This window comes from Erigeron canadensis, chromosome 1 (assembly GCF_010389155.1).
Source record: "Erigeron canadensis isolate Cc75 chromosome 1, C_canadensis_v1, whole genome shotgun sequence".
NCBI classification, from domain to species: Eukaryota; Viridiplantae; Streptophyta; class Magnoliopsida; order Asterales; family Asteraceae; genus Erigeron; species Erigeron canadensis.
The window spans coordinates 23918603-23943457 of NC_057761.1; the positions used below are offsets into that span (position 1 = coordinate 23918603).

The following is a 24855-nucleotide window of genomic DNA, read 5'->3' on the forward strand; positions in this document are numbered from 1 at the left end:
CTCAATCATTAATGAGTTAATGACACTGATGACGGAACTTGCAACAATAGTTCAGTTGAAGCAGAATGAGAAGTGGCGTCGGTTTTGGGGACGAGTCTGATTTAGAATAGGTCGGACCTAAAATAGGTCTTGAGAGTTCTTTTGGTATCATCAAAGCTTGGACAGCAAATGGCAGCACATTATGTGTATATAAATGTTTACAACTTAATTCATTGTGATGAAGCAACAAACTAATGCATTAAGGCCTCTACTTTTACTACTACCGCAGATAAAACATATAAAGAATCTCAAACGGTACCAAAACCTTATCAATGCCTAGAAAAAGAAATCAAACACTAAGAGAATGATAACCATTCACATTTGAAAACAATTATTGTCCAACTGTAACTAAATACTTGACAATTCTCCAAATAAGTTTAACCAACAACAAAATTAAAGTCAAAAATGAAATCTAAAACTCGCATTTGACAGAGAAAGATCCTAAGTGGTGAGCTCCATGATGGCAGCAACTATATCCCCATTGTGAGCCTTCAAAGCCTTGACCGCCTTTGGCTTTGAGACACCCGCCTGGGTCATAACCAACTCAATGTCTCTCTGTTCAACACCAGTTTCATCAACGTCCTCTTCTTCCTCCACCTCTGCAGCAGCCACAGCAGAAGCATCTGATTTGCCCATAACTGAGCTCAAATCCGGCAATTTAAACTGTTGAGCAGCTTGAGCTTGCATTTGTGAGCTAAGATCATCCATCTTTGCTTCCCCAAATATCACATAAGTATCCGAATTCGGGCTTTTGAAAACATCTGGTTTGGTGATGTAAAACATCATCTGCATCATTATCAAAAATTACACTTTTAATAATCACAGTTTCATTAAGAACTCGATCATTAACATGATTCCGATATAAGACATAAGAAACTTCCAAATTATGGAATGAATCTGTGGAAAAACTGGATGAATACAAAGTAGCTTACGTTTTTGGATTTCTTAATAGCCACTTTAGATACACCAGTAATCTGCTTCATTCCAAGCTTCAACATTGCCTTACGACTCTTCTTCTCACTCCTACTCTGCTTAGAACTCTCATTCCCAGCTGCATCACATTTTCACAAAAATTGTCACCAGGTGTTCAAGATTGCTAATTTGCTATACAACACATGCTTCGGTACAACATCATTACGAAGCAAAACATAAAAAAAATTCTTATGAAAAGCAATAACAAACAAGATGGTAATTAGATGAATTTAAAAATGTATCATTTCCGAGCAAAATAAGCCAATTAGTAAGCACAAAAAAATTTCTTACGAAAAGCAATAACAAACAAGATGGTAATTACATGAATTTAAAAATGTATCATTTCCGAGCAAAATAAGCCACTTAGTAAGCACAGAACATCATTTCCAATTTTTATGTTAAAGTAAGACGATGCTTGGGATATCGCTTTTAGGATAATCATCTAAAAAAATACATTTTAAAACCGTAAATAAACGCTAAACTAGAGAGAAAATACATTTTTGTAAACATCCTAAAAAAAAACTACAGCCCAGAATCAGTTTTACAAACACAGCCCCTACTAACAAATAAGCCATTATCTCAAATTCAAATATACATATTAAATGGGTGTTTGAATTAGCATATATCGTTTCGGTTTATTACCTAGTTGGAAATTCATAATAGAAATAAAAAAAAAAAAAACTAAACTAAACACCCCTTCTGAATTTAACAAATCCTAAACACACATTGAGTAGTTAAATATATATTCAATCCCCAGTAAAAACAACAAACAGTAAAAACCAAAAAAATGACAAAACATAAAAAAAAACAAAAAAAAAAAATAACTATAATAATAATGTGTAAATGATAGTAAAAAAAAAAAACGGACCTCCAGAGACAGCGTTATCAGTGTCATCTTCATCATCGTCAGAATCGACGTCATCATCTTCTTTAACATCCTCAATTATTGGCTGTTCATCTTCTTGCTGCTGTTTCAGTTTTTGACATCACTCACAGTTAAAACTATGAATATTATACATATATATATTATATATAATGAAAAAAAAAAGTTTAGAAAGAACCTCGAGTTTCTGCTGAGTCTCGATATTTTCTTCAACAACAACGCCTGGCATGATTGGTTGGTTGATTTTGATTGGAGTTCGTTGAGCTGAGCTGCAATGGGAGAGGTACTACCATATAATGAGGATCGTTGTTATACAGTTAGGGTTTGTTATATGTTTTTGGGTTCAATATATTTTTATGGGCTTAACCTATCCTAATAGCCCAATGCGGTTTTATTGAAAGGATAAAAAATAGATTTAGGCCTTGCTTATTTTTTACTTAATAAACTTAATAGTTAACAACTTAATAATTAAGTCAAATTTTATGTTTTCTTTTTATTTAACTAGAGGGGAATCCGCACGTTGCAGCGGTAACTCTAAAAAAAGTTGTGGTTATATGTGGAGGGGGTAAATGAGTGATAACCCTCTAGTCTCATATAACGTTTTAGAACCCAAAACTTACACCGTTTAGAACTTATGTCCGATAACCCACCCATACATTGTGGCAAAATCTCGCTAAAACAATTTGTAATGTACATGATGTAGTTCTCAAAAATGGTAGTAAACTATTATACTACCACATACAAAATGAAAGATTATATGTAGTCATGCAGATAAAATGGATGTTTGAATTAGATTAATATAAATTATAACTACAGATACGATGACTATAAAACTAACTCAAATTCTCTCGCACAGGCTAAATAAGTCACATGTCCACAAGACTATCTTGGTTCAACCATATATCTAGATACACGGTTAACAAATAACGGTTATGGACTAATGAAAGATGTACCTTCAGTACAAGACTACAAACCCAATCTTTTGTTGCAATTATATACCTATAAATTCTGGTCTAGCCTGTCAGAATCAGTCCCTGGTACATATATAGATTCAAGATAACCCAATCTTTTGTACCAATCGTTTCTCTCCTGATTTCCATTTGCTTACTGCTGCTCTTTTAGATCGATTGCATACCCGACTGAACACTATCCGAAAAGAATACCATCAGCCTGCATAATAAATTTCACCTCTTAAAAAAATAAAATGAACAATATGCTCATAGTACCCATAAACTTGCTTTTTATGGAACAATGATTGCCATACACAGACTATACAAAAATCCTATGCAATTACATACCTTATCATCATTTAATCCAACATCCTCAAAGAAAGCTCAAACGACTCTGCCAAAATAAAATCACAAAAAGTACCAAATTAAAGCTCTGAAAAGTGAGCGTGAACAAAAACACAGAAAGTGAGATATTTTTGTAATAATTTATTTTTTGTTAATATAAGTAAAGCATTACAATCTGTGCTAAAAAGAGTAAAGCATAACAATATGGACAATAAAGCATTTATTAGTCAAACACATCCCACCAAGCCCAGTCAACTCAAACTAAAAACATCCTGCACAAACCATTTTACATATTTCTGACCACCTCTATTGAAAAATTCCCAAAAGAGGTACAACATACAATTATGCGGATGTTCAAAGAATAAAACTTTCAAGTTGTCAACTTTGATAAAGCAAAACCTAAGGCGTATATGTGATATACTATCTATAGAGACATTGAGCTGCAAAGCATGTATTTCATCTATAGAGAAACTGCCCTGCAAAGTATGTATTCATGTACAATTGAAATGGTTAACTGCGCTCCTGATATAATTTAGTTAGCATAACTAAACGGAAAACGGAATCAGGTTTAACTCATGAATGTCATAAATTCTGTTCTAGTAAATTATGAGTAATATAACCCCGAATGACTCATACGACTACATAGTAGTACCTCAATTCTGGAAGGACAATGACTCCAATCATAGCTCTATTTACACGCCAGATTCTAGTTTATCAAAGATAAAAATGATCCAAAATAATAAATAAAATAAATTTGACACTACATCCCTATGTTATTGAATTGCAAAAATCTTTACACAAACAACTACATATACTTTCAAAATCAGCCAGTCAATTCAAATGTGCATCAAGATGTGAAGATGTGGATAATAACAATATCAAAAGAAATGCTCAAAAATTATTTAACAAAGATAATTATAAAAAAGGGATTTGAAAATACCATATTCTCAGCCATCGTCTTCCAATTTACGACGATCTAAAAGGTTCAATTAATGTGCTGATATGCAGCGCTATCACCGCCCCATCTTCGCCACCATCACCACCCCAATATCTGACGTGGCGCTGCCGCCATCACCACCCCAAATCCGTCAGATTTTTTAGGGTTTTTTTCAGATCTTTTGTTGACTTAAAAGCATACATCAAATCATCGCAGTTCCATATAGATAATCAAAAGAAGACTCGGATTTGTAAATAAAAAAATTCTGCAAAAGAGAAGAGAAAAGGTGCTCCGGATGGTGATGCCAATTTATGGCAGAGGTGCACCGGAGCAGAAGAGAAGACAGGGAGGAGGGAGGCGCCGGTGAGTTTTTCATTTGTGTAGGTTTTTTGTTATGGTAGAGGTGCACCGGAGCAGAAGAGAAGACAGGGGGAGGGAGGCGCCGGTGAGTTTTTCATTTGTGTGGGTATTTTGTTGAATCGGGGTGAATGAACCAAAATATTCTAAACTCAAATCACACAACATCCATGGACGACGGCGGCGGTGGATTAAATGGATGACGGCGACGGAGGTAGGTATGGTGGCGGAGATGGTGGCCGGGCAGTGAAGGGAGGGAGAGAGGTATGGCGGTTGCGGTGGATGGCGAGAGTGACGTGTGAATGAGATATTAGTTAGGGTTACTTAAGTGTTGTTATGCATAGGGGTATTTTTGGTAGGAAAAAAAGGCTGAATTTCTTAATCCAATATGCTTTTATAAGGATTATAGATAAATAAAAATTACTGTCAATTACATATCTTTTACTTAATACATACAGACATTATTTATACATTCAGTCACTTCATACACACAGTATTTAATGACTAAAAAAAAAATTCATTAAACTAATGTGGTTAGTCTTTTAGGGATGTAAAATTGTAGATCACCTCGAGTTAAAAATAACTTTGAAGGTAAAATTAAAAATATTTTAAATTAAATATTTTAATCCTAACTTTTAAATTTAATTCAAAAGTAAACCTAGTTTTATCTCAATTTGAAGGACTCTAATTGTCTGCTTGATAGATATTTTACCTTTTGTGATACAAGTACAAAAATGAATTTACGATTAGTTAGATTCAATGAAGGTCGTCATTTATGTAATTGGCTAAATTGAAATTACGAGTGAAAAAAAAATAGTATAGTTTTTTTCAAGTAACTACTTATCTAGTTATCTATCATATTATATAATGTATTTGGTATTTCACATTTATTCGATATTTTAAACATTTTGACTTGTTATATCCTATAATAATCTTAGTTAAATTAACTTACAATATTTACTTATTAACTTTTAAAACTTTACATCGACTTCATTTACATCAATAACTTGCAAAAATTGTTGCCGCTCACAATCGACATTATCACCATCAACGTCACATCGTGTAGTTATCTCTTAGTACTTTATAAAATATCACCTAATTAAAATGAGCCAGCGTTGACTTTGAGATATTGAGAGGTAATTAGGCAAATGTGTATAAAGCTTTAAAAAATATGAAAACTTGTTAATGAATTCAAAGCGAGTAAAGTATAAGGTTGAATTTTCTAATGTTTGTATATATGGATCTATTAATCCTAATACTACGGATTGGATATAGATATGTTATACGGTTATTATTTTTTATATAAAAATTGAAAATTTCAGCCAAAAATAAGTATCAATCTATAAAGTTTATTTGTTAGATCATATATGTATGATATGATTGGATGTCGGTCCTGAGTCCTGAATCGTTAAGAGATATTAAACGTGACTCAGCATCAACAAAGCAAAAGATAAGTCGAGAAAATGTATTCATTGTTATAAATATAAATATACTATTTATGTGACTATTCATAAGTCATAACTCATGATTTTTTATATTTTCATCGATCAATATGTATATGTATAAAGTTTATTAATGTTACGAAGCTTATATATAGTGTTATACTGTTATATATTATATATAGTGTCTCATATTTGTTGAATTTTACATTAATAGAAAAACATTTTGTCATTCTCTTATTATCTATATATATTATATCTTATTTTAAAATATAATATGCTATTAAATCGTGTTTCACATATATATGTTTAGCAAAAGTATATAGAAGGTTGAGTTTGTTTTGTAGAGAGAAACCTTAACCTCCCCAATACAATATTAAAATATTGAGACTTAAAATTCATTAAAAATAAAATTGGATACTTACTTGTATATGTTATATATTGTACATTTACTATTAATTAATAAGTCATAGGTGTTCAAGTCAATTATAGGGTAAATTTTCTCTTTTTAAACTTGATTACTTTTTTACTATTTAAAATTAGGGGTCAATCAAACGAAAACATCTTTAAAATGAGAATACAATGAAAATACTTAAAAACTTCATTTTGATGTATTTAAAATTCATAAAATTAACATAGTGTATCACTAATTATCTTATCTATACTAAATTATAAAGTAAATAAGGTTTTAACTTTTAACTTTCAATTTCAACAATGTACACATGATAATGCATGTACCATACATCAATGTCGCATAACTTTCAACTTTCACCTCTCTCGTCAAATTTCAACCACTCATTTTTTCTCTATCCTCAAAAATCATTTTATTCATCTAATTCATTCAAAATCTTTTATCTCAAAAACAGTACATCGATAAATCATAAAAAATATATGGGTATTCTTAAAATTTCATACTTTTTTATTAGAGATGTCATTCGATCTACTTTCGACGGATTTTTAAATCCGATGGCGGAGCCCGTACGACTAAGGTATTTGGCTATCAATCTCTATGACCTATCATACTTTATGATCACCCCCACCATCTCACCTCCGCTAACTCCACGACCGCCGCAACACGCGGGTACCGTTCTCGTCATAATTTATGTGTTTAACAACACATTGATCTGTTTAAATCGAAAAAATTTATGTTTTTTTTGTTTTGTGAAACCATATTAGGGAAAATTACTTGAATGGTCTAACACGAAAGTATATATCCAATTTTAGATACCTACATAATATTTTACCTATTTGGTCAATCAATTTTTACCACTTAACATTTTTAATAAGAAACAAAATTACCCAATCAAATAATGCCATTTGTTCATAATGGCTTTCAAAATTTATACTAACTTGTATCTAATATTCTAATCACTTTATAAATCGTCACCTGAAAAATATTATTATCTACTTTTTTTAGTAAATAAAGGTATAGACAGAATGGTTTTTTAATTCTCTTGCTTTAGTGTATTATATATATAGAACACATACTTGAAGTGTTGATTCCATAATGTAACTTTGCACAAACCTCCTTAGAAACATTAGCCACATGACAGTCATTAAGTGTTCTTCATTGTTATTAGGATTACCAGGAGAATCACTTTGGGCTATCCATAGAACTTTTAGAATGATAAACCTGGACAACGTTAACATTGTAACTAACCATTATTGAACCTTTGAGGTATCCAAAATGAAGTTAAGAATAATATCTCATGTAAGTACGTGCACCATGAATCTTTCTCAGATGATCTTCATAAAGCCAACATATTTATTTTCTTGAAACATTGACACTTGTTATGACATTATTTGGTGATTTGTTACTTACTAAAGAGGTTAGGTGGTAAAGATTCTTTGACCAAATATGTAAATTTTTTTGAAAATATCAAAAATAAGATATCTTACTATATTATAAAGCAAAAAGTCTATGTCTAACATTTTTAGTTTCAAAATTTATTTTCCCAAAATGTCCCTCTATCTATTCTATATTTAAAATGACTATAATACCCTTTCTCTCTCCTCAAATCTCAACCAATCATTTTTTTTTCTCTCCTCCATAAATCAATTTTTCCTCCAATTCATTCAAAATCTTTTATCTCAAAAACCGTACATCGATAAATTATAAAAGTTATATGGGTGTTCTTAAAATTTCATGTTTTTTCATTAGAGATGTCATTCGATATACTTTCGACGAATTTTTAAATCTGAGGGCGGAGCCCGTACGGCTAAGGCATTTGACTATCACACTCTATTACCTAGCTATCACCCCTACCACCTAACCGCCACAACGCACGAGTACTTACTCTCGTACACTTAAAAATTAGACCATTTAGGTAATTTTCTCACTATCTTATATACATATTCATTAAATTGAATATACAAAATAAAAACATGATTTTATATTCATCAAAATGTGCCCATATTCTTATCCTATCTAGAAGCACATGTATATTTGTTCTTTGTCCCCACGTTTATTCGATAACTATCTAATCAACTCGGATTCAATCCGGATAGTTAAAATATGTTTTCATAATAATTACAAGATAAAAATATTTGTAATAGGTAATCCTTGATCTTAACATTAAAAATTAATGATATACTATGAAAATATATATAAGCCATTATGATTGATAATAACACATAACTGTAAGTAAAAGAAAGATAAAAACGAAATAATGAAAACAATACGATCTCAAACTGTAACACCCGACGTTTAAAAATATGGATTTTCAAAAACTTTCGCCTAACGGTGTCAAAAGAAAGCGGAAGTAAACTTTAAAAGTCCAAACCAGCATAATCTGTTTGGTTTATTCATTAAATGGTGTTACTAGCCATATCATCAAAATAAGTTCAAATGGAAACTCAACGGTTGCCTAACATTAAACAACTGACTACATTATCAATACAAGTCATTATTATCTAAACATAAAACAAATGTCTAAAGTAAGCAGCCACTATGGGTAAACTATAGCCAGCTACAAGATCATCTACCCATGCCTCACGTCTTCTCACCTCTACCTGCTCACTAATGTTGGACCTGGGGGCACAACACATTTTAAAAGAGCAAGTGTTGGCTAACGAATTAGCTAAGTAAGATAACATATAGTTTATAAAACATTTGTCCATTTAAAATATTATATAAAGATCATATTAAGTCGTTAAGGCACATATCATCAAACATGTCATCTCACATACATATCACAGCATAAACATCTTTCATATTAGGATGGGTCATCTTAACTGTGCCTAGTCATCTTTTGCATCTCCACATATCACATCTAAACATCTTTATAATTGTGACATAAGTCACGCATCTCATATAACATATGCATCTTTATAAGTGTGACAGAAGTCATACCCGATTGGATGGACAAACCTTACGGCTGTACATCATTGTCGTTAAGGAATGGCAAGCGAATCCCGGAGTAATCCGTATGTTCAAGACAAGTGGGGCGGGTCAGACCTCCCGTATTACTCTTCACATCTTTGACCATGTTGCAAGGAGCCACCCAAGCAACCACATCTACGCACTTAGCCGGGCAAGGGCAAACACGGGTTAAGCTTAACACATTCATCTAAAATTACGAGCTCGATTTCACATCTCATATAGTTTAGGTGTTCATATTACCTAAAAGTTATCACATATACATCTTAACATTTGGGCCCTTAAACGTGCACGTGTCATGACAACTTAATAAGTCTAGTGAACTAGATGAACAAGCCATGTTGTTATGCACATTTTACATATCATCAACCTATAACACATTTCAATTCATCTCAAGACATTACATTGCATTTCATAGCATATCATTACATCGCATACATTGTTACATCACGTACATCATCATATATTATCTCATCTCATATATCATTTCATATCATATCATCTATTAAGCATACATTGCATCTCATATTAGTACGTATTATTGGGGTAGCATTTCAGGCTTTCATATGCCTATACATAATTCATACCACCTCCCGTATAATCCCGAATACCCATAAGCAAACAAGAAACTATTTGGGAAGTTATTATATGAAAACTATGTTTTTGTTGAACCCTCAGCGTGTCAAAGTAGTGTATCTTAACTTGATACAGCTTACCAACAGATTAAGAGTATCTTAATGTGCTTGCTAAGCGCTCCCGACAACCTAGAATGAGTATAAGATTGACATATAAGCTAAATGAAATGTTTAGTGAAAACTGGGCATCAGGTGTGTCGCACCTCCCAAGTGGTGCGTCGCACCAATCATACAGAAAACCCAGATCAGGTATAGGTGCGACGCACCTGCCCTTGGTGCGTCGCATATCGGGCTCCCTTCGAAAATCAAAATTCCCAATCTGGGCAGTGGTGCGTCGCACCTCCCACTTGGTGCGTCGCACCTGGGGTGCCAACTAACAAACTCAATTTCAAACTTGCTCTAAACGATTCCCATTTAATCTCAAACCCTTAGCCCGACCTGGAGACATAATATTGACCTCTTTGACAACACTTTTGATGACTTTAAATATCAATCAATCCTTTAATCCTTTACAACATAAATCAATCATTGAATCACCTGAATAACATGAAATCGGTAACCGTTTAATCAATTAGCCCAACCCAAACCCCATGGCCTGGAGTGAATACTCATCTATGACTCATAAGATCAGATTTCAAAGAGAATATTACCTATATTACCTGTAGATGACTTAGGGGATTCAAGATCTTAACAAAACTTTATCAATATGGCACGAAACAATGAAATCTTGGAGGGAACTTGCTTGGAGAGGAAGGGAGATTGGCTAGGGCTCACACACACACACACACACGTCTGATCAGAATTATCACAATTAGGGATCCTTAATTTCCCCTTAACCGCTGGCCATCAGCTCCTATTGTTACACTTAGGACCCCTCAATTCTTAAACGTAACTTTCTTAGCTTATCTTTCTACCAGGAGTCTTAGCACACTAACAAGCACTTAATTACTTAACGTCACTTTGATTACTTTCATTAAACATCACATTTACATATTTATATTAAATACATAAGCATTTAATCATATAATCTAATATAAGACATATTTACTTAACGAACCTAACGGAAGGTCAAATAGTCAAACACGAAAAGTTCGGGATGTTACACAAACAATTGTTAAAACTTAAATATTGATGATTTAATATTATATACTTTATAGCCCAACACATAATTGTAATTCCTGCTATTTATATCTTTTAAACCCATAAAAAATATTGAAATTTATTGATTTATAAGAGAAATAAGTGAATTTCATTATAAATACAAGATAAAAATATTTGTAATAGGCAATCCCCGGTCTTAACATTATCATGCGATAATGCAAGTCAAAATACTCAACTTACACAAAATGTAAATCCAAATTAATTAAAAATCAATGATATACTATGAAATTATATATAAGCCATTATGATTGATAACAACACATAACTGTAAGTAAAAGAAAGATAAAAACGAAATAATGAAAACAATACGATCTCAAACAATTGTTAAAACTTAAATATTTATGATTTAATAGTATATACTTTACAACCCAACACATAACTATAATGTATATCTTGCTATTTATATCTTTTAAACCTATAAAAATATTAAAATTTGTTAATTTATAAGAAAATAAAGCGAATTATGTCTGTAAAATTTTTCCAATTACCAACCAGGAAAAATATATACTCACTTGCTTATTTTATCGAAAAAAATGTATGTCACACAAGTAGAATCTAAGAAAATGACATGATTCATATATTTGGGTAATTGAAAATATGTAAAAGAACATACTATAGTTTAAAGTTGAATAAGGAAAAAAAGGAAATTAAAATAAAAACATATTTTAGTAATATGAATATATGATGTCATATTTTTTAAAATATTTATGCGTAGAATATTTTTAACTTGCCACATCAATTTTTTTTTAAAAATAACTTATCAAACAATCCTCTTTTATTTATAATAACTAAATTATTTTCCCGTGTAATACGCATGTAAATATATGTAATTAATTTTATTTATATGTTATAAAAGAAAATATTGATAGTTTTATGTTCAACATGTTAAATTATCCACTGTTAAGCATAGTGATATATGTAGCTTAATAATATGATTTCACACTGCAGTTTAATGCATAATTTTAGAATATATGATTTAAAACAGATATGTAGCTTTTGATTTATGTGATCAATTTATGTGTCCGTTTAGTATATATCGATAATATACTTTGTAATATAGTTGTTTGAAGAATCTATAGAAGGATTAAGTAATATCAAGATAAATTGTATTTACATCTATTTTTTTAATATATGTTTTAGAAATATGCATTGGGGTATACATCATTACGTTAAGCGAGAAAAAATATGTTAATTCTAAAACACATATTTTTACACATATTTTTACCCTTAAAACAAATGGATTAAGATTTATTAAAGTTAAAATCCAAAGGTTAAAATGTGCTCAACTTTACCTATAAAGTTGAACACAACTTTAGAGTATCTTCATCCTAATAAAATATCCTTAAAAAAAATTCAACCTCTATTTCTACTCCCTCACGCAGAAACACATAGCAAAAATTCTAATTCAAAATCCGTCCCCCTCCTCCACTTTTCACATCACAGCGTAAAAATTTATCACATCTCCGACCGTAATGAAATTACTTTTACGCTAATAATCATACCATCATCGCTGCTGCATTGCGCGGACACCAATCTAGCCACTTATAAACTTTTCAACCCTTCTCACCTTTCAAAGAATATTAAAAATGTTTATGTTCATTTTACTAATAAAATAGTAATAATTAGTAAAAACTTTAAATATATGGTGATTGCAGTTATAATGCACATCATTTAGATCAACCCTTCTCACCTTTCAAAGAATATTAAAAATGTTTATGTTCATTTTACTAATAAAATAGTAATAATTAGTAAAAACTTTAAATATATGGTGATTGCAGTTATAATGCACATCATTTAGATAGCGATTTTATGACATTTAGATAGCGATATTATCATAAAGGCATTGTTTTTATCATAAAGTGTTAGGTGTATAATGTTATAAATTTAATTGAAAAAAGTGTAAGCATAAATGTCATTTATTAATTTAGTAAATAATGAAATCTAAAAATGGTAAATGAAGTCATCAAAGCAATCCAAGACTATAATTTAATATTGCTTTTCATCTAAGGATCATTACTTTTTTTAAATTGAATTTAAAATTGAATTTAAGATGTTGTTTTATACTTATATATTGAGAGATAGAGACTACTAGTATTAAAAATGTCAAACCTTCTTTTTATTTTATTCCATTTTCAAATAATAGCAAAACTTAGATATAAGACTTGTGACTTTGTAAGTGTGTACAATTGTACATATATTCTCAATTGGATGGCTGGGGTTGGTGGTGAAAGATGAAGTCATAACTTTAAGTTGAATATACATCTATGGATCATGTTATGGACACATACCAATTGCTACGAAACTTTCTTTCTTTTGTCTTACTTTTTCAACAACAAGGTCGCTCAGTAATGTATCGAGACTGGTTATCCTAAACTTACCCACGGTTTTGTGTTTGAACCTTACAACATTGAAACCGAAGAGCGCTCCATATACGTGAACCAGACAGGCCCGTAAACTTTCCCTTGTGATCCGAAATTAAATACAAGCCCCATCCTTCATAACCCTTTAATATCTCATAAAATGAAGTAAGTGAACTTAAAATCAGATTATTACAACCACAAGAAATAAGTTCTACCACTCTACCAATTTTTTGGTATATCACATGGATACTAAACTAATAGGCAACATATTAAATGTTGTGCGACTTTTCAAACTTTACATGGTCAACGAAATTCAACTGTTCAAGATATGTATACACACATTTATCAGTGAGCTATGGTCCATACTCTGTAGTTGGTGAATGCAATTTGTATATATATACAACAATTGTGTGATACTACATTTGTACCAATACAAACACACATAAAAATATATTTGATCTAACTTGACTTCACTATGGGTTCAACATCAACATTTGTGAATGTACCTGCTGAAACAAACCAAGATGAGTCTTTCCTATTTGCGATGCAATTAGCATCTGCATCAGTCTTACCAATGGTCTTGAAAACTGCCATTGAGCTCGATCTTCTTGAGACCATTGCGAAAGCTGGCCCTGATGGTTCGCTCTCGTCTTCAGAGTTAGTGGCTCAGCTCAATAATGTTAACAACCCTGAGGCCCCCGTGATGGTTGATCGTATTTGTAGCCTTTTGGCTAGCTATTCTGTGTTGACTTGTACTCTTAAGGAGACTAGTGGTGGGTGTGTCGAACGGTTCTATGGGTTAGCCCCGGTGTGCAAGTTTTTGACCAAGAATGAAAGTGGTGTGTCATTGGCACCCCTCTTGCTCATGAACCAAGACAAAATTCTCATGGAAAGCTGGTAAGATTTATATGTGCTATAATAAAAATAGATCTTTATAAGCAATCTGCAACTAAGAATACATCATTCCATCTTTTACAATTTGTCTCATATAGTCAACTATGTACAAATGGATAGATAATCTTTCCATTATTGCCTCTAGTTTAACTATGTTTTTTTTTTTTAACAACAAACTATTCTACTCCTACTTTTAAACTAACCCGAATGCTTATGATAGGACTCAGGACTTCTGTAAATACCCCAAACTCCCTTCCATACTTTCACAAATGTGACGAGTAAGACTCGAATTCTGGTGACAAATCCCAAGATATATAGACATTACCAATTGGTTGGCACCAATTAGTTAACCCATTACAAACTTTAGACAAAGTATTAGATAAATATAAGAAGACAGCTAGTAGAATGTTATTTACCTAATAAGTAAGTTGTAAAAATTACAGTTCTGTTAACTGTATGTTTTTATCTACCTTACCAATTGATATGAAGTTTGATGGAAGTAATTCGAATCATGATGTATAGGTACTATTTAAAAGATGCAGTAATAGATGGTGGAATTCCATTCAACAAAGCTTATGGAATGTCAGCTTTTGAGTACCATGGAAAAGATAAAAGATTTAACAAGGTTTTCAACAATGGAATGTATGGTCATTCTACCATGACCATGAAAAAGATTGTTGATTTGTATGATGGTTTTAACGGTCTTACTTCCCTAGTTGATGTTGGTGGTGGCATTGGTGCTAGTCTTAACATGATCATCTCTAAACATACTTCACTTAAGGGTATAAATTTTGATTTGCCCCATGTTATTGCAGATGCCTCAACTTACCCAGGTAAATAGTTAAATTAATCATATGAAAAAATATCTTTTTTTCCCCCTTTGGAGTGAAGTCATAAAGCTGACTAATGAATATAACTGCAGGTATTGAGCACGTTGGAGGCGATATGTTTGAAAGCGTACCAAAAGCAGATGCCATTTTTATGAAGGTGAATGTCTATAGTATGAAAGTGGCTAATTGTATTATAAATTGTGATCATACCTTCTATATTTTGTTACAATTGTGAATCGGGTTCTGGTGTTTGATTTTGCAGTGGATTCTTCATGACTGGAGTGACGCGCACTGCTTGAAGCTTCTCAAGAACTGCTACAAAGCACTTCCGGATAATGGGAAAGTTATTGTGGCTGAATGCATACTTCCAGAGGCACCCGACTCCACTACAGCGACCCGAAATGTGATCCACATTGATGTGATTATGTTGGCTCATAACCCTGGAGGCAAAGAGAGAACCGAGAAAGAATTTGAGGCTTTAGCCAAAGGGGCAGGATTTAAAGGTTTCCGCAAGGCGGCTTGTGCTTTGAATACTTGGGTTATGGAATTTAGCAAATAGATTTACATGATTCCATCCAATTGAAATTATCAACCTTTGTTTGTGAATGAGGAGTCAATTTACTTTGATTTAATGCATAATTCAGTATGAAGTTTCTTGGCTAGTTTTAATGATATGTTATCCCAAGTTTCTTTTTATTGAACGCCAAATACATTACTAGATACTAGTACACCAAATAATCCTAAAATTATACCAATGTTAAGGATTGAACTTTAGTCTCTACCCCAAAAGGCAAGCCTCTACCAAGTGGGCTAACCCCATGTTGACATATTGCCATATTGGGAGGAACAATGATATAACTATAAGAACCAACCTTAAAAGAACAAACCTTTAAACCCTGCCCCTTAAAAGATTACAAAAAAATTGAAGGAGTATATGATTTGTGGCCATGAACTTGAGATCTTTATAAAGTATTCTTAAACTTCGTTATACACCATGTGTATCAAGTAATAAAACTTATGAAAGAACAAATTATATAGATACCGTTTCCGATTTAAAAATTGTATTCAACATGTTTGGTTTTTATTTGTTTGTCTTTTTATAGGAATGATATATCGATATGATTTGTTTGAGTAGGAAGATAAGATTATTTAATCAACAAGTAATAACATGTGTATAAAAAAATAAAAATAAAAAACAGGACATTTAATAATGATATAATATAAAAAAAATTTTATAATATTTTTAGGTTTTAGTCGTTTTATGTCTACCATGGACGATTCTTTCATAAAATCGAGATTTTTTGGACAGGTTTGACGAAAATCCAATGAAAGGGATGGAACGTATAAAAGCGTGCGAACCGGCCACGTGGAGCATTCCTATAATTGACTTTGAATGAGCTTGGTACTCCATTCCAAAAGCTGTTAAATTATATATATTAATGGCTATCATAGCCAAGAGAAAAAACATTTTAAATTTTCATCTAGACTATTGAAAATATAATAAAAATCAATCTAAACCATTAAAATACAAAGTCAAAGTCAAAGTTTTATAAACAAAAAAATTTAGAAATTATATACAAATATATTAAACATGATTGCAAAATTAAACGTGAATGAGCAGTTTACAACATAACAGTCAAATGGCTTCTTATTAATATAAGGCAAGTATATTTTTAGTTACAACATTCATGTTTTCCAACCAACAAAGTGACAAAAAAAAATAAAAATGCATTTGACTTTAATGAGTACATCTTGAATGTTGACAACAACTTTTTGAAGAACAATGATTCTAAACAAGAACCCGAGGGTAAGGCAAACCTCAAATCAATGAAATTGCATAAGATTATCAATGTTAATGATCTAGGCAATGAAAAAGTAACATTACGTAAATTAATACTTTTTGTAAAAAAAAATAATTTGTAACTCTCTTTTTTACCCTTTTTTCATTGAAGGATGAGGTTGATGGTGATAAGCTTTTAGATGATGGCTAAGTTGCTAAAAAATGACATCTATATAATGAAAGATCAAACATATATTCAAAATCACTATATACATCTAATATGTTATAACTTTGCTTATTAATATGTCTATCTAAAATGTATCTAATTTTCTATTATCTCAATTTCTTTTGTAGGATGAATTTTAATTGGGATTGATGATGATATTCACTTCGATATATAGTTTCAAATCTGGTTAACGACCGGGTATAGATCTAATTGTTGTATGCCAAAGTAAGTTACAAAATGTTATACGCAAAATTACACTAAATCGGGATTAGAAAAACTAAAGAAAAGACTATCAAGTTAAATAAAATAAAAAACACTATAACCTAAAATAAACAAAATGTATACTAATATAAGATGATCCAAAATTTTGATTCATCCTACAATGTGTTTTGTTCCAATATTATGCAAGATATAAAAGATATTTAATAATAGGATTTTGCTATGATTTTCCTAAAAATATTTTGAATCGGCATGTAAAATACTACACTGCAAGTTAACCATATCTCTATAGGCTATGATTAACAAACTCCTTTATAACATAGTGACATTGACATGGCAATATTTTGATTTGTATGCAAAAAATAAAATAAAAATAGTGACATGAGGACTTATGTGGCTTCCATGTCAAAAAGATAATGATAGGATAAGAATTAGAAAAATTTTGATTAATTTTTTTAAAACCACACAAGAAATATTGAGAAAAGGTTCAATGCCCGTTAAACATTTAGCCTATAATGAATAGATAGTTCTAATTTGGATCAAAGATGTAGAAAGGTACCAAATCAGATAGTTCCCCAAGACTTGAGACAAACCAATGCATACCTGCATAGCAACACATTATTAACACGGGCCGAAAACGGTTGAACAAATTTCTATATTTAGATGAAAGGAAATGCGTATCAATGAGAGGTAAACTAACTGATGAAAACTAACTTCCTATTTCTAGACCATTGAAAGATAATCAAAATAATTCATCAATCATACGCACTTATAATACCATATAATTATACTTGATCACAGATGGATACTCATGAGAAATATAGTGAGAGCCGAGGTAACAAAATGTTGACGACAAATATCAATTTTATGTTAGTTCTACTTACTTGCACAATAATCATCTTTTCCATCCAAGCCAATGAACTAATGAAGACCTACATTGTGCATTTAAGTTCACCTGAAGACCAAGTGATTCCTCAGCAGTCACATGACCTTGAAGAATGGTATTATTCATTTTTGTCAAATATTACTTACACAAACTCAATAACAGAGAAACCAAAAATAGTTTATGCGTATCACCATGTGATTACAGGATTTTCTGCCAAAATGTCAGCAGAGCAAGCAGAGGCAATGACTAATATGATTGGGGTTGCAGAAGTAAGACCGGAAAGTCTCTTTCAGTTGCATACAACTCACTCACAACAGTTTCTAGGCTTGCACCACTATTCTACTGGTTTGTGGAAAGGTTCAAACTACGGAAAGGGGACCATAATTGGGATTCTAGACTCCGGTATTACTCCTGGACACGTTTCATTTCATGATAAAGGCGTCCCGCCTCCACCAGCAAGATGGAAAGGCAAATGTGAAATAGCGGGGTGTAATAATAAACTGATTGGAATGAGAAACTTTGTTTTAACCGAACGTTCCCCTGTTGATGAACAAGGCCATGGGACTCACACTTCAAGTACTGCTGCGGGGAATTTTGTAGCTAATGCAAATATATTTGGATATGCCAACGGTACTGCCTCAGGGACAGCACCACATGCACACTTGGCAATGTATAGAGTATGTGACCAACAATATTGTTCAGAAAGCAACTTACTTGCAGGTATGGATGCAGCCATTACTGATGGAGTTGATGTGCTTTCAATTTCACTTGGTGGACGTTCTGCCCCATTTTATCGAGATGCTTTAGCAATATGTGCATTTGCTGCAATTCAGAAAGGGATCTTTGTAAGTTGTTCAGCAGGTAACTCAGGTCCATTTATGTCTAGTCTGTCAAATGAATCCCCGTGGGTCCTTACAGTTGGGGCCAGTACCATGGATAGAAAAATAAGAACCACAGTTTATCTTGGAAACAAGAAGTTAATCGATGGTGAATCATTATACCAGCCAAAGAACTTCATTCAAAAGCTAATGCCACTTGTTTACCCTGGTAAAAAGGGTGATTACAATGCAGCAACATGTAGAAGAGGATCACTGAACGGCATTGACGTCAAGGGGAAAGTAGTATTGTGTGATTTAGGCGGTATGATTGAAGCAATTGAAAAGGGTGAGGTAGTGAAGGATGCTGGAGGGGCTGCCATGATTCTGGCAAATGCAGGTTCTTGCCCTGAGACTACAGAACCGCAGGTTCATGTTCTTCCTGCATCAAATGTTGGTTACAAGGAAGGAGTTAAGATCAAAAGGTACTTGAGTTCAACTTCATCCCCCATAGCAGCTATCCTTTTCCGTGGTACTGTAATTGGCATAAAATCAGCTCCACAAGTGGCTTGTTTCTCTTCAAGAGGACCTAGCCTTGCTAGTCCCGGGATCCTGAAACCAGACATCATTGGACCTGGTGTTGACGTTCTTGCAGCTTGGCCAAATGTAGTCAATTACAGGCCACATATAAAAACAACATTTAACCTATTATCAGGCACGTCAATGGCATGTCCTCATCTAGCAGGCATAGCCGCATTGTTAAAAAGCACACATCCAAAATGGTCTCCTGCTGCAATTAAGTCGGCAATAATGACCACAGCGAGTCAAGTAAGTCTAAATAACAAATTCATTGCAGATGAAAGAAAACTTCCTGCAGACATTTATGACATCGGTGCTGGGCACGTGAGCCCATCAAAAGCCAACAATCCAGGGATTGTTTTTGACATCCAGCCTCATGATTACATTGCGTATATGTGTGGGTTAGGCTATACAAACGAACAAATTAGAATGATTGTTAAAAGACACTTTTACTGCATAAAAAGCATACCCGAAGCAGAGTTGAACTATCCTTCATTTGTAGTCGCACTTAAAAGTGGTGATAGAAAAGCATATTCAAGGACGGTGACCAACGTTGGTATAGCACGGTCAACTTACACCATTGGGAATGTTTCACTCCCGCAGGGTGTACATATGGTGATTAGCCGTCCTCAGGGGCTGAGATTCATAGCCATGAACCAGAAGTTAACATATAAATTAACATTTAGTCGTGATTACACGGATAAGATAAGAGGTCCTTATGGCCAAGGTTATATGACTTGGATTTCAGGAAAATACTCAGTCAGAACTCCATTTTTATTCATGTTTAGATGAGGAGGACGAAAGTAATGAAAATGCAAGACACATGCAGTTAACAAAAATGTCCAACAAAATTTATACTATTTTGAATAAATGAAATGAAAATGCTACATACATGCTGTAGTTTATCCTAAATTCAATCAAAGTGTTAGGGTTGGTGGTGGAATTTCCAAGTCATACCCATTGTAATTGATTCTTGATTCTTTAAATTTAATTAATATCAAGCTAGCCTCTCACTCATTTATCAATTTGTTTTGCGATGACTATCAAACAAAAGTCAGGGACAGAGTTTGACCCAAGTTGGTTTGTACTTGAAGAACCACTCATAAGTCATAGCCAGTTGTATGTTGACCTTTCAAGAGTTAAAAGCAAACAAGGATTGAGGATTTTTATTTTGACAATGATGGAAATCCTACAAACACCACAAAAAATGTTGTTTCCAAGGAGGTTTAAAGTTATTCATAATTCCTTTAACATTTTATCTAATCTTCGTTTATCTCCACTAAATTTTGTAACTTTTTCTTTGTAATACATATTAAGTACTTTCATTTTTAAACTAGCAAGGTTCGATAAGTGGTTAACACTTTTACCTAAAAGGATAGAGTCAAGGGTTCTATCCTCATGCCTTATGCCTTGCAAGGGTGGAGGTCCTTTTCTATCTTAGATGGAACCTGGAAGTAACCATTCTACACCGTCGTGGTAGGGGTAAGGTTGTGTACATCTCAACCTCTCTCATACACCGTCGAGCTATTAGGACCCAAAACAAAGACGGCATTGGGTGTTTACCTTTACTTTTTGGTTGGAGCTATATAGATGTAATGATATGTAAGGATGTCTGTATGGTTGGAGGTAAAAGTAAAAGGTTTTAAAGATGTGTAAGGATTTTAAGGATTTGTAAGAATATGATGTGGAGCTCAAGGAAGGGCGTCCTTAGCATTGGAGATAGCCTAAGTTTTTAACAAAAACCCGAAGATGTGGATTTGTTTTAAATTGGTTTTAACAAGTTTGAACAAGTGAATTCATTGTTACAACTTACAACATATAATCAAATTATATGAAAATCACAACGTAGGTAATAAAAATATAGAAGAAAAATCGGAGTTTTTTAAAAAAATTTATGAACCTGATAGATGTTAGGCGTAGGTTAGTAGTGACGATTGTTCACCGGAGAAGAGGGAGAATGCCATTTGCCAGAGCCTTTTTTTTTAGGTGGCTGATCTAGGGAAAAGGGTTGAGGTGTGATGATTTTAGCTTATTGATAATCTATTAAGCTTGATTTCAGTTTAACCCAAGCAGCTTATCAATTAACTAACTTTTAAAAGCAATTGTAACAGTGAGGATTCCCAGCCAGGTAAGTCCTCATTCAGTCGTTCTTGGCTTATTTAAATTGAAAACGTATTTGGTGGGATCACATCGGGTCGGGTCAACGTTAACCCCATAGGAAGGTTTAATTCTTAACCTTAGGCTATACTAAACCCTAATTCTAACTCCAATTAAGGTTTGCTTCTTAACCTTAGGCTATGCTAAACCCTAACTCTAACTCCAATTGAAATATTCCTAGTTTTTAAAAGACATTTTCACGGTTACTTACATTATTGTTTAATCTCTATTTTTGGTTAATATGTTTCTAACTTCACTAAAAAAATAGTTATGCCCCTCACAATAGCTTCGTCGACCGTCTATCGATGGGCTCGTAGACCACGAGGCTATTGTGAGCAGCTCGTCGATGAGCCACTTCGTCTGAGTCCTCCGTTCCATCAACACACAACGAACAAGAGAGAGAGGAGCGTGAGAGAGAGATTGCTACCGGACAAAAAAAAATTTCTTTTTTCAAATTTGAATGCAACGACTATGTATGTGTCTTTTTTTTTTTTTTTTTTTTTTTAAAGTTTCCTTATATATATACTAATCTTTTACAACCCATCACCGTCCATTCTTCACCCATAAAAACACACACTATCAGAAAATCTTTCACAAACTTGATCTCTAAAATTATTCCAAACAACAAAAACCAAAATCAAATTAACGATCTTTGGAATGCCTTTGTTGAAATCCCGATCCCGGCTATGTCATCAACTAACCAAGGCTAAACAAGCCATGCTTCAAGCTAATACAACCCGCCCCCAATGGGTCCTCCACCCTCTTGCCTTGTTAGCCTATTTTCAACACCGTACTACAATCAAATTAACTACAATCCAATTATTGGTCATAATTGGAACAAGGCTCAACGTATGGTGTCGGCCCAAGCCTAAGCCCAAATGCAAGTTTGGATGGCGTATGATTTTCACCACCAACAACAACAAAGACCAAGAACCCAACAACCGCCATTGATTATCAATGAAAATGTTCCCGACAAAGATAGTGTCGCTTCCGCCGATTATGAAGATGAAGTTGTAGAGGTGGGTCGTGGGAAAAGGCACGCCACAAAACCGAGAGAGAAAAGGAATTAGCAGAATGAGGATACGCTGTTGTTGGCACACTGTTGAGTGCATTGGTCGCAGGACCCTGTGGTGGGTGATAGTCTGACAGATGACATGTTTTGGGCTAAAGTGGTGGAGATGTTCAACAATGAAACAAAATACCCAAAGCGTGCCAAGAGCCAAATACATGGCAAGTGGAACAAGATTAAAAAGGGTGTTAAGGAATTTGGCGCGATGTTAAAGAAGGTTAGGGAGCACGGTCGATAAAGTGAGGCGGATGAGAAACAGGTGGTTGATGCGGATGTGAAGTGTACAAGAAACAAACAAAGGAGTAATATTGACATTACTAGAGTTACTATGACCTTCATAAAAACTTCTCCAGCTTTTGGAATGAAAATGCCGCGACGAGCAATCGACCGACTCTAGCGTAGATTTGACCGCCGATGATGTTTCATTAGGCGGGACCCCAACCCCCACCCCGGCCTCATTAGATGCCTTATTTGAGGCAGACCCCATTAGGCAACCACGGGGTCGTAACGTTAGCCGTAGGTTGTCTAGTTCGTCCGATGCAACATCGGGCCGATCATCGGGTTCTGAAGCGGCTCAACAGATTAATGCTTATGTTCAAATGCAACAAGATGCTTTGCGACTGGCCGAAATTAGAAATGTCATGAAGTTTTTGGCAAAACCGATTCCGACGGGTTTGTCGGCAAAGGACTTGGAAACACATATGAGATATCGGCAATACTTGGAAGAGGAATTCGGTAGCACATTTTATGCACTGGGGGCTCCTAGCCACGACCCGGAGGACGACGAGGAGGAGCAGACGACCGACGATGAGTAGTTTTATTTAGTTGTAATGTTTCTTTTAAATAAAATTTATTGTTTGGATAAATATTAAAAAAAAGTTGTGGAAGAGGTGTTATTGTGAGTGAGTATGGAAGAGGTGGATAGGGAGAGGAAAAAGCTGACGTGGCAGTGTGGAAGAGGTGTGAAAGAGGTGTCTATTGTGAGAGACCTTAGTAGTGGTATGTAAGACAACTCATTAATCTAAGACTGTAACACCCGTCATTTAAAAATCTGGATTTCAAAAAACTTTGCCAAACGGCGTTTAAAAAGTAGCGGAAAAGGATCACTTTAAAACTGCCCCATCCGTAACCGGATGGTACCTTTATAAAGTGGTGTTACTAACGTGCATCATCAAAACAATATAAATGAAATCTAAGTTATGGCACCAACATAAATCATAAATGAAAGTAGCCAAAACGTAAGGCTAAGGGAAGTCTAAGAATTCAACAATCTATGCTAGTTTTCTTTATTACCTCTACCCATCTCATCGAGCTAATCCTTTCCTAGCTCAAGCTTGCTTATCCTGAAGGCACACATTTTCAAAGAACAAGTGTTAGCTAATAAATTAGCTAAGTAAGATAACATAATTTGAAAACATTTGCCAATTCATAATATATTAACAAAACATGTCATAAATGTTAATATCACATACATATCACATCACAAGATAAGCATAACACAATAGGATCATCATATTCCTAATGTGCCTAGCATTTCTTTCTTATCTTTCTTTCTTTACTTTGTTTCTTTGCCTAGACGTAGGCTAAGTGACTTACGCCACTTACATAGGGATGTGGGGTTTGTGTGCAGGTGGTCGTAGACCATACATTGAGCCCTCACACCCGACATGATGGGTAAACCTTTCGATAGTCCATCGGCGTCGTTAAGAAATTGACAGAGTTATTTCCAACTAAATAAACCGTTTATGCCTTTACGCAATGGTGGTTAGTTACTCCACCCGGAATACTTAAACGTAACTATGCCATAGGAGGTATCATGATTCCCAAACCATGTGACCACGTACGCCCTAGCTCCGAGGAACTAGCACGGGTTAAGCTTAACACAACATCTTAAATATGCTCGAGACTTCTTAATTATATTAGCTTAGGCTACACTTTCACCT

The 24855-nt window shown here is 33.6% G+C and overlaps 3 protein-coding genes across 4 annotated transcripts; 2 read left to right on the forward strand and 1 right to left on the reverse strand.

Annotated features, from left to right (window-relative positions):
• Positions 1-312: 312 nt before the first annotated feature.
• Positions 313-2227, reverse strand: LOC122579022 (nascent polypeptide-associated complex subunit alpha-like protein 4). Of its 2 annotated transcripts, none has more exons than XM_043751114.1 (4): positions 2073-2227; positions 1880-1976; positions 972-1090; positions 313-825 (listed from the first exon to the last, which is right to left on the reverse strand). In XM_043751114.1, exons 1-4 carry the CDS (start codon positions 2121-2123, stop codon positions 481-483), a joined length of 612 nt encoding a protein of 203 aa, XP_043607049.1. In that variant the 5' UTR covers positions 2124-2227; the 3' UTR covers positions 313-480. The 2 variants fall into 2 exon arrangements, with proteins under 2 accessions (XP_043607049.1, XP_043607041.1); XM_043751106.1 differs by having other exon boundaries at positions 1880-1979; positions 2073-2226.
• An 11666-nt stretch (positions 2228-13893) lies between these two features.
• Positions 13894-15850, forward strand: LOC122580299 (caffeic acid 3-O-methyltransferase). Its single transcript, XM_043752579.1, has 4 exons — positions 13894-14354; positions 14874-15184; positions 15274-15338; positions 15444-15850. The coding sequence occupies exons 1-4, from the start codon at positions 13933-13935 to the stop codon at positions 15738-15740; spliced, it is 1095 nt and encodes a 364-aa protein (XP_043608514.1). The 5' UTR covers positions 13894-13932; the 3' UTR covers positions 15741-15850.
• Positions 15851-18330: 2480 nt separating this feature from the next.
• Positions 18331-20478, forward strand: LOC122587658 (subtilisin-like protease). The gene has a single exon (XM_043759829.1). The coding sequence runs from the start codon at positions 18331-18333 to the stop codon at positions 20476-20478; it is 2148 nt and encodes a 715-aa protein (XP_043615764.1).
• Positions 20479-24855: the final 4377 nt, after the last annotated feature.